General features: G+C 37.8%; 2 protein-coding genes across 2 annotated transcripts; one reads left to right on the top strand and one right to left on the bottom strand.

Annotated features, from left to right (window-relative positions):
- Nucleotides 1-4,495: 4,495 nt before the first annotated feature.
- On the top strand, nt 4,496-6,199 carry LOC103937579 (divinyl chlorophyllide a 8-vinyl-reductase, chloroplastic-like). Its single transcript, XM_009347528.3, has one exon. It carries the CDS (start codon nt 4,721-4,723, stop codon nt 5,984-5,986), a length of 1,266 nt encoding a protein of 421 aa, XP_009345803.2. The 5' UTR covers nt 4,496-4,720; the 3' UTR covers nt 5,987-6,199.
- Nucleotides 6,200-7,786: 1,587 nt separating this feature from the next.
- Nucleotides 7,787-10,146, bottom strand: LOC103937578 (CASP-like protein 1D1). The gene is made up of 3 exons (XM_009347526.3): nt 9,787-10,146; nt 8,400-8,526; nt 7,787-8,299 (listed from the first exon to the last, which is right to left on the bottom strand). Exons 1-3 carry the CDS (start codon nt 10,035-10,037, stop codon nt 8,072-8,074), a joined length of 606 nt encoding a protein of 201 aa, XP_009345801.2. The 5' UTR covers nt 10,038-10,146; the 3' UTR covers nt 7,787-8,071.
- Nucleotides 10,147-11,273: the final 1,127 nt, after the last annotated feature.

Below are 11,273 nucleotides of genomic sequence, written 5' to 3'. Positions count from 1 at the left end.
TTCTCTTCCCCTCATCACCTTCTTCAATTTCACCCTGCACCCACACGTTTCTACTGCATCTCCTTCTCCTCCATTGACCAGTGACCCTTTTTTCCCTCTACCCCCCATCTCTCTTGTGCCTCCGCCTAACCCCATATGTACATCTCCTCTTTTTCACTAGTACCCGGGACACCCAACTCCCTCTTTTTCCCATCGTTTTTTTCTGACAACCCTCCAATTTTTGTTGGAGTTTCTTCCTAGATCCACAATATGCCCTCTGATTTTTGGCTTTATGTTGTGATTTGGGTTAGGATTTATGGTTGTAGTGGGTCTGAGCCAAATCCTACTGCTCGTTTTCCATGATAGTTATGCGCTACTTTGCCGATCCTGACCAAGCCGCCTTACCTAGTCTAATCTATGGCGCTTCGTCTTCCTATGGCTATTATAAATCTCTCTAGAAGTGGTTTTGTCCTCACCATGAAGACTTGCTGGTTGATGGTTCCATTCTCGGATTAGTTAGTGTTTTTTTTTTTTTTTTTTTTTTTTTTTTTTACTCTGTGTTGTTTTGTGCTGCATATTAGGCTGCATTGTATCACTTAGGTGAGTCGTTTGTGGCCTCATTCTTGCGATGGCTTTTGTGGCTCTGGTGCCAAATTTGTTACGTATGTCGTAATTGTGGCGGATCTACACCAGTAGCTTATGGTTGTTGTGTGTTATGGTAGCCATGTAGGGGTTTTTCTTATTAGTGAATTTGTGCGGATTTATCTCCAGATCAAGATATTTGGTCACTGGATAATTATATTTGATGCGTGATTTAAACGCACACAAACTAAACCCTATTTGTGACAATTGTAGTAATGATGTAAGTAGGGATCGTTCTAACCGGGGATTAACTAGGAATGCTAAACACTTGACTCAATTAAATAAAACTAACTTTTAAAACACTAAGACAAGCTAAAAGACTCAAAACAAGTTCAAAAGACTCCAAATACTTAAAAACATAAAATAAGACAAATCAAATGATTAAGACTTAACAAAATAGGGGGGGAATTGTGGTTGGACGAGATTAAACTAAACGGACAGATTATAATTTAAAACAGATAGTAAAGATGAATGTGATGAAAATATGGATGATGGAATAGCTAAGGGGTTTTTCTCCACACATGTTACACTTGCATACAAGATTGATTTTCGGTTGGTCTTTCGATAAATTATGAAACTCAATGCTCCAAGTTAATTAGGTCCGCTTAAATTAACTTTCAGATTTCCCTAGATTCGTTGGATTGAATGGAATACGCATTACAACCAAATTATTCTTAATCAAAGTCTCTAACCATGGAATACGCATGATAGAGACATTCAACAAAGATCATTAAGTTCAACGGAAATCATAAACATTGACGAGGCATTCGTTACTATGGAATACGCATGAAACTTATGCCAAGAATTCGTTTAACGCGATTGTTTATAAGCAACCTCCACTACTTGTGAATATAAGTTCGTAACTATTAGGTGAAACTCACTTATATTCTAGCGTCATATTCATTCAAACGGTTAAACAAATTGAATCCACAACTTATGAAATTCCAACCAAAAGTAATCAATTCATATTGCAAGCATAAACATGTATTTTGAATCACCCCCTAGCTAAAGGGGGGTTTAGTTCCTCATAACTTTGAAATCAAAGAAACACCTAAACATTCCAACAACTCAAACTTGAATTGTATGAACGTTTAGGCACTCTTCTCTTCCATTACAAAACAAAGAAAATTGAATTTAAACATTGAAATCAAAGAAACACCTAAACATTCCAACAACTCAAACTTGAATTGTATGAACGTTTAGGCACTCTTCTCTTCTTCGTTGTTGTAGCACAAGGTCTAAGGTGAGTTTTTGGGGGATGAGGAGTGGTTGGAATGAAGAGAAAATATGCAGAAAATGAAGGGATATGCACGGCAAGAATGGAGGTATTTGTGGTGTGTTGTGTATGAAAATGAGATGTGAATTGAATGAATGAATGCAAGGGTATTTATAGGAGTAGTGGAGGGAACATATGGCTATGTCATTTGTAGGTGAAGTAGGTGGATGTTGTAGGTGAAGTAGGTGGATGTTGTAGGTGATTATGAGTGATAAGTGATAAGTGTATGATATGTTAAGTGATAAGTGAATGATTATGATAAGTGATAAATGAATGTATGATATGATAAGTGGTGAATGATAAGTGGTGAATGATATGTGGTGAATGATAAGTGGTGGATGTTTAAGTATTTAAAATAGGGAATAAAGCCCTTCCTTGCATGGCAAGGAAGGGAGACACAAGGAAACACACGACAATGTCCTAAGGTTGCTAGGAATGTTGTTTTTGTGTTCTAAAATGCGTAGGAGTTTTCAATGATGCTCAAACATGAGGTCTTTTTAGGATTTAACTTTCCTACTTCAAGTCTTCAATTTCGTCCATCCTTTTGGCTCCAAGCATATGATATCCATTCCAATCTCTAATTTGCTCCAAAAGGCTCCAAAAGGCATCCTTTTGCATACTTTGCCCTTAGAACCTGAAAACACACAAAAGAAGCATAAAGAACTAAAATAACTAAAGAAACATAACGTAAATGTACGAGAACAAGCCATTTAAGTCGCATAAATATGCTCCTATCAATATTCATCTGGCACCTCAATGTAATATTGGTTGTATTTGTTTGTTATGATCAATGAAATTTTCTATCGCTTCAAATAAGCATAATTTACATATAAGCACATGGTCAAATAAGCATAATTTACATATATACAACCTAGCAAAATAAGCATACACGAAACCCTAACAAAAACAAGAAGAAGAAAAAAACTCAATATAAAGTAACACTTTCTCTTCGAAGTGAGAGTTCTTCTCTCTGGTGTGAGATTCTTTTTCACTGCGTCTGTGAGACCTTCAGTTTCAAGCAATTCCTATGGCACCGGCCCTAGCTTCGGCTGGGGTCAATTGTTGTGTCCTCTTCTCCCTTTTCTCCTTCTCTTCTCCATGCATCCATAGTTGGTTCTCCCCAATTTTCAATTCGGCTTATTCGATTCATCAACCTCCATGGGTAATCTTCTTTCTGGTTCATCCTTGTTTTGTTTTTCAGCCATGTCCTTTGTGGAGTTCGTGTGTAGAGTTATGGCGCTATCTCTAAATCGGGTGTCTCCAACACCACCACGTTCTCCTTGGTGTCTACCGGTTTCGGCAGTTTTGCTCAGGAATTTTTCTGAGCTTCAACTTGGTGATTGGCCTTTTTCGCTTGGATGCCGATTACCCCTTGCTTATGGCTGTGCGCATGATGCGTCAGTGAAGGAGATAATTGGCGGTGGTCGGCGAATTGGTTGGCTAGAAGCCCCTTAGATTGATGGTGGAGAATGTTATGGGTGTTTCTCGGTTGTTTTTTTGTTCTTGGGCTTTTGGGCTCAGTTTCTGTTTCTGTTTAGGCTCTTTTTTGTTGTTTCTAGGTGTTGTTGGGCCTTTATATGTTTGTAAGTTTGTGCTTGGTTGCAATAAAATATTCCCTTGACCAATAAATAAATAAAATAAAATAAAATTTAAAAAAAACCCAAATCTGATAACGCAATTCTTGATCCAATTAAATTCAAAATTACCTACTCAGATTGAAATCCCAATCCCAATCCCAATCAGCTGACTTAGCTTTTCGTTTCTAGGGTTTCTTCATCAATAACCAAACACTCCAAATCCCAACACAAATCCCAAATCCCACTCCCTTCCAAATAGATCCACAATTCCTTCACCCAAATGTTCATGCATTCATCAAATTACTCCCACTTAAAGATTTAGTCTCTAATCAAATCCCATTATTCATGCTACTGATCCTCCGCATCAACAAAAATAAAATTCAGAAAAATTATATTAAATTTTAAAATATATTGGGCATAATTATGGTAGCAGTGTCGTCGAGGCTGGTAGCAGTTCAATTTTCAAAAAGTAGACTTACAGTAGCCAACCAAGTAAAAGAATCTAGGCTGGTAATAGTGTCCTCGACGTCGGTGATAGGGTGATGATAGTCGCGACGGGAATGGTGTTGTCGAAGAGGAGAGAATTAAGGTTCTGGGACCTATGTTCTCTGGGTTCTGGGAAGTCGTCTGTGATGAGTTTATAGTGGTCGCAACGGTGATGATGGTTTGGGTTCTCTGTGATGTCATCGAAGTTGAGGGAGTCGAGGGAGTGACAGATGGTGGAGAAGTGGGAGTGAGAGTGTGAGACTGATTCTGGGACTCGGGATGACTAGGTTAGAGATTAACGGTTCAACTTGGATGATAGGTTATCATTCAATCTCGACCGTTGATTATAATTAGAAACAAGGACGTCCAGAGCCCCGTTTTTCTGGGGTTTAGGACTCGGTCCGCCCGTAAATGACATGGGCCCACCCCACCCTGCCCCATTTAGTTTTTAAAACATTTGGAACCGATCCATACCCTCCCCGAATCTAGCTTACCCGCCCCAACCCGCGATTCCTCGACCCGTTTACCCACCCCTGCCGTTGATCAGAAACCGGTTTGGGCCTTTGTGTTCGGTTACCAAACCAGCCCAGTCCAGCCCTCAAATAGTTCATTACTTTACACGTCATCTTCTATATCCACCTACCATTTGGATCCTCCTCCGATAGAGTTTAACCTCCAAAACAGTCATGGAATTCCACTGAAATCAAACCACAAGCTCCTCCTCCCCCTTCAAGTTTCTTCAACTCGAACCAGAAAAACAATGTCACTGTGCTTCTCCTCCCTTGTATTCAATCTCCATTCCGCAAAGAACCAAAGCTTCATAACCCGTTTCTCTTCTCAGTTCACCCACCAAACCAGCAAGGTAAGCTCTGTTCTTTCTGGTTTTTCACCATCTTGTCCAGTAAACTTATCTGAAGTTTTGAATTTTAGAACAGATATATTGAAACCCATATCAGCTTCATCGAACCCAGTTGCTGAAATCACCAATCCACCATCGTTCCGCCGCAAAAACCCAAAAGACATCAACATTTTGGTGGTGGGTGCAACTGGGTACATTGGGAAATTTGTAGTTAAGGAGTTGGTTAACAGAGAGTTCAATGTTATAGCCATTGCTAGGGAGAATAGTGGAATTCGGGGTAAAGTTAGCAAGGATGAGACTCTGAAGGAGTTGAAAGGTGCAAATGTGTGCTTTTCGGATGTGACCGATTTGGGTGTTTTCGATAAATGTTTGGAAGATTTGGGGGTTTCGATTGATGTTGTTGTTTCATGCCTTGCTAGCCGTTCTGGGGGTGTGAAGGACTCTTGGAAGATTGATTACGAGGCCACGAAAAACAGTCTTGTTGCCGGTAGGAAGCGTGGGGCTTCACATTTTGTGTTGCTTTCTGCAATTTGTGTGCAGAAGCCCCTCCTTGAGTTCCAGCGTGCGAAGCTGAAATTCGAGTCACAGTTAATTAGAGAAGCTGAGGAGGATAATGGGTTTAGTTATAGCATTGTAAGGCCGACCGCGTTTTTTAAGAGCTTGGGTGGTCAGGTTGAGTTGGTGAAAGATGGCAAGCCTTATGTGATGTTTGGAGATGGGAAGTTGTGTGCTTGCAAGCCAATCAGCGAGGCGGATTTGGCTTCGTTTATTGCGGATTGTGTGTTGAGTGAGAACAAGATTAACCAGGTTTTGCCTATCGGAGGACCGGGTAAGGCGTTAACGCCCTTGGAGCAAGGGGAGTTGCTGTTTAGACTTGTGGGAAGGGAACCCAAGTTCTTGAAGGTGCCAATTGAAATTATGGACTTTGCTATTGGGGTTCTCGATTTCCTTGTAAGGGTATTTCCTTCAATGGAAGATACTGCTGAGTTCGGGAAGATTGGAAGGTATTATGCAGCTGAGAGTATGTTGGTTTTGGATCCTGAGACGGGAGAATACAATGCTGAGAAAACGCCAAGTTATGGCAAAGACACATTGGAAGAATTCTTTGAGACAGTGCTGAGGGAGGGGATGGCCGGTCAGGAATTAGGCGAACAAACGATTTTCTAAGAATTTGTGGCGTGATTAAAAAGTTTCTACATTCAGTTTCTCAGTTGGTTAAACAAGTTTTGTACAATAGTCTTCTTTCAGGTATGCAGTTTCTCATCTGTACACCGAACTGTGTTTCATATCGGTGACAAGCTATTCATTTTTCTAGCATTGTTGTGAGATACTTAACTGATACTTCAGTTGCATCAATATATCATCAGATTGGTTACTTAAGTTGGTTGTGTGGGTTCCTTCCCAATATAGCGTATCCAATGCAGTTCAAATCTCCACAATCGCTACATACATTTGCATTCACTTTCTTTGCATATTGAAGAAGATGGAAACCATGTCGTAATTCCTTTGTGATTTTGTTATGTTAATACATCAGTAAAAACCCAGGAAACAGGTCTGCATTTGCAACAGCAACTAATTATCATTCGTTTGCACTTTAGAGAAGAGAACACGTGAATGTAACGATACAAGACGAATCAATACCTTAGACTGCAAATAGGCAACCAAACCGAGTATCAGCTGCATAATAAGGCATTCATATAGTCTGTCAATCATGTGTGTCCGATGTTTGTATTGCAATGGTTGATACAAATTAGGGAACAAAACACAACTTACCACATCAAGAAATGCAAAATGGAGCAACAACTTTGGTGGGAAAATTGGCTTCCAGATGACTGAAATGGATGCTAGTGTTGTAAGAAGAGCTTAGAGGCCTGCAACTGATAGAGCCACCACAAAGTATCTAAAACAAGAAACATTAAACCTTGGTAATGCTTTGTGATGAGATATCCACATGTAGTCTTTTGTGAATAACTAGAATACGATAAATTTATTTGGACAGACTTCCTGTAACTGTTTCTGCCACACTTTCTAGTACATGTGAACAAGATAATGATAGGTTTTTTTTTTTTTTTTTTTTTTTTTTTTTTTTCTGGTAAACGATGATAGTTTATGTTTGCCAAATGATTGATTGTGGTTGTATGCAAATAATGCAATGTTCTCTCCTTGTGGAGACCACAACTAATTGATAAATTAGATGCCCCAATTTTGTTATGAAGAAATTGTTGCATGTTTGATCCATGCTACCCCTAAGATTATTAGAAAATTGTATTGTGGGGTGAGTGACATGCATGGGGTTGCAAATTCAACTTGATGCCATTTAATTATTATGCTTCTAGAAAGGCTCGCTGGTAGCGTTTCAAACCAATCATGCGATTTTATTTATAAAAAAAAATTGAATACGTAGCAACGCGTGATAAGTTTGAGACATTATCAACTTTGCATCTTCATTTGTTCAAGTCCATTTCACAAGTTTAAGTACACCTTGCTCTAAGTCCAAGAAGATATATTATATATTAAAAATATAAAAGAAAAAGAAAAGAGTACTAAATTTAGATTAAATCAGATTAGAACGCCAGGGTGAGATCGGTTGTACAGTGATCAAAGATAAAGTCAGATTCTACTTTCTAAAAAATTGTTTCTTCTGCTAAAGAAAAGAAGATTAGACGGAATCCATGTTAAAGGAAGGAAAAGTAAAGATTAATTAAAAACTAAAAGATCTACCATAAAATCCTTCCGATACATGTTCTTAGCCAGGGAGAAAAACACACGCACAAATACAGCGTATCCAATGCAGTTCAATCCTCCACGATCGCTACATACTTTTGCATTCGCTTTCTTTGCATATCGAAGAAGATGGAAAACATGTCGTAATTCCTTTGTGATTTTGTTATGTTAATACATCAGTAACTGGTCTGCATTTGCAACAGCAAATAATTCTCATTCGTTTGCACATAGAGAACACGTGAATGCAACGATACAACATGAATCAATACCTTAGACTGCAAGTAGATAACATTTACAATTTAAAAGAACCTGTAAAATAAGAAATCCAAATTCTAAGCTTCCACCATAGGTCTTAGAAACAATACAAGACAAATCAGAGACAAGATATACCATACGGTAGACAACATTTACACAATAAAAGAACCTCGAAACATACACATATGCAAACACTAAGGTTCGATAAGGCACGCACACACACTAGTTGAAGGCATAATGTGGGTAGGATTCTAATACATTTAGTTATCTTCTTCAATCTTGGCGAATTTTTTTGTGAAGGGTGAAAGTTGAGAGCCAGACCAGAAGAACCAGCAAGACTGAGGCTAACAGCGAGGTAGCGAGGGAGCCTGCTATGTGCTTACAGTACTTGTCAAAAGCCGAGCACACCTTCTGCCACATCACATGTTCATTACCCTTGTATCCGATATAAGCAACAGCCCCGGCTGTGCCCGTGGCTGAGGCAACCAAACCGAGTATCAGCTGCATAATATGGCATTCACACATATAATTTGTCAATCCTGTGTGTCCGATGTTTGTATTGCACCTGTTGGTACAAATTAGAGAGCAAACCACAACTTACCACATCAAGAAATGCAAAATGGAGCAACAACTTTGGTGGGCAAATTGGCTTCCAGATTACTGAAATGGATGCTAGTGTTGTAAGAAGAGCATAGAGGCCTGCAACCGATAAAGCCGCCACAAAGTATCTAAAACAAGAAACATGAAACCTAGGTAAATGTTTTGTGATGAGATATTCACATGTAATCTTTTGTGAATAATTAGAATACAACAAAATTATTTGGACACACTTTCTAATACATGTAGACTCTACCTGTGTTAGAATAATGATAGTTTATGTTTGCCACATGATTGATTATGGTTGTATGCAAATAATGCAATGTTTTCTCCTAGTGGAAACCACTACTGATTGAGAAATTAGATGACCCAATTTTGTTATGAAGAAATTGTTGCGTTTTTGGTCCATGCTATCCCTAGATTATTATGAAATTGTATTGTGACATGGACGGGGTTGCAACTTCAACTTGATGCCATATAATTATTATGCCTCTAGGAAAAAGCTCAATGAGCGTCTCAAACCAATTATGCGACATTATTTTTAAAAAATTAAAATATTTAGTTACGCGTGATAAGTTTGGAATAGGCGTCTCTGTTCCATATTCACAAGTGTAAATCCCTTACTCTAAGTCTAAGAAGATATATTATATATTAAAAAATAAATAAAAGATCTACGTTCTAATTAAAAAAAAATATTCTTTTGCACACAAAAAGAAGATTGGACGGAATCCATGACCATGTTAAAGGAAGGAAAAGTAAGATTAATTAGATTGATTAAACACTAAAAGATCTACCATGAAATACTTCCTATATATACAAACAAATACATGTTCCTAGCTACTAGCAACGGAGAAAAACACATACACATACAAATACAAATTTAATCATGAGTATTTTACTGTTCTACTGATATAACTTAATCTAGCTCATCCGCTAATTAAACTGATTAAATTAATCATGGAGATAAAAGTCGATTCGTATTAAACCCGGATTTGTCAATATACAGATCGGGTAAAACTATTCAGAGTGTGGAGATAAAAGTCGATTCGTATTAAACCCGGATTTGTCAATATACAGATCGGGTAAAACTATTCAGAGTGTAGAAAAAAGTTGGACAATAGTAGGTATCATATTCGATCAGAAGTATATAACATGAAAGAAAATTTTAGTTATTCCTTGTCTATCAAGAAATTTCGTTTATTCGATTCTCCTGGAGAGAATATTTATTGAACTTTTAATAGAATTAATTAGAGGGCACCAAGAGTGTTTTCTGTGCCAAAGAAGATTAATCAAACACCTTGAAACCTTTATCTCCAACTATATATATATAAACACATATAAGTTATTTTACTAAATTATATGTGCATGTTTGGGTGCTTGAAGTTACTCACATGAAGGCAGGAGAGTGATTAAACTTGGCCTTAACTGGGAAAGGACCTCGGAATACTGTTTGCTTGCTAGTGACCATGACCAACACACTTGTCAGGGATGCTGCGAACACTAAGAACCTGAGAGCCACATCAGCTAGAAAGAGGTAGTCGGGTTTAGGGGGAGGAGGCGTGGCTTCGGACTCCTCCTTTGATGGCGGTAGGACTACCTTGGTGGCGGTTTCCGGGTCAGCTGGCTTATCCGTGGTTCCCATGGAAGCTGCTGGTATCTAGTGCTCAAATAAGTTGCTTAAGCAGAAGTCCAAGTGTAGTACTTGTGGTAGTAAATGGTGGTGGTGGATATATGGAAGATATTGGACTTGAACATGTGTTTTTATATGATGTTTGGGGCACACTAAAATGGTTCAAATCCAAATTTGGTTGGAGTTTCCTGTACGCCAAGTGAATTGATATGAAAAAGGGTTTAGTTGGTTGGGTGTGAACCATTTGATCATTATCTGATAGACGATAGACTTCCTTGCTTTATTTTCTCTCCTAAATGTCACTAAATAACTGATTAGGTTAGAATAGTCTATAGAAAAAAAAATGATAGCTTTCTTATAAAAATGTTACAAAAATTATAATTAAAAGAAAATGATACCATTTAGTCTCTACCTCAGAGGGAAGAGATCAGAAATGGACTGGGGTAATAGGAAACTAAATTGAACTGGTTGTATTAACCAAATAATATAAATAAAGAGAACTGTTATTCCCACCTCAACGTCTTATCTCCTCACTCACCTTTATAATAAAAAATTTAATACAATTTTGCCTATTTATAAAATGACTGATAAGAACCTTAATATATAATAATAATTTCATAGCCACATCTATACCACTAGCAGCTCGTAAAGAGATTTTTGCTTCCTACTCAATTGAAAGATTTTGGTGTTTATTCATGATGTGAAATTTTGGTTGTTTGGATGGTTCCAAGTTTATAATTGTCCAGTTTTGTTTGCTTCCAATAATGCTTGAAGATTTGAAGTTCCTCTGCTTGTCGGTTTTCAGTAAACATGGCTTCCTGCAGACTTAGTCATACTTTTCCACAAAACAGATGTTTCTTATCCAAATCAACAATTCTCTTGTTCCTTTCTTCAATCTCTAGCTCTGTCATATGCTTGGCCTTCTTCAAATCTTCAGTAAGCTTTTCAATTGTAACTAGATTTTCTACAACTTCTGAGAAGTTCTAAGAAAAACAATATAAATGCACTTGTCAGGTCTTGCTCTAATGACGATGCCATTACTTGGAAATTTTTTATGTTCTCATATTTCTCATTTATAACATTGAAAAACCTATCTTTCTCTAGTCCAATAACTTCCTCTCCATCCCCGTGATATCATTTTTAGATTTTCTATGCAGCTATTGTTTTCCTTCGCATTTCTTATAAGGTTCTTAGTGTTTTGTGTGAAAAATTATACTCTTGTATTTTTATTCATAATGTGAAATTTTG

This window comes from the organism of the source record quoted next, unplaced genomic scaffold, assembly GCF_019419815.1.
Source record: "Pyrus x bretschneideri cultivar Hongxiangsu unplaced genomic scaffold, Pyrus_bretschneideri_v1 Contig6, whole genome shotgun sequence".
NCBI classification, from domain to species: domain Eukaryota; kingdom Viridiplantae; phylum Streptophyta; class Magnoliopsida; order Rosales; family Rosaceae; genus Pyrus; species Pyrus x bretschneideri.
Note: the sequence above shows the minus strand (reverse complement) of the source record. Positions and strands in the feature narration are given on the sequence as shown.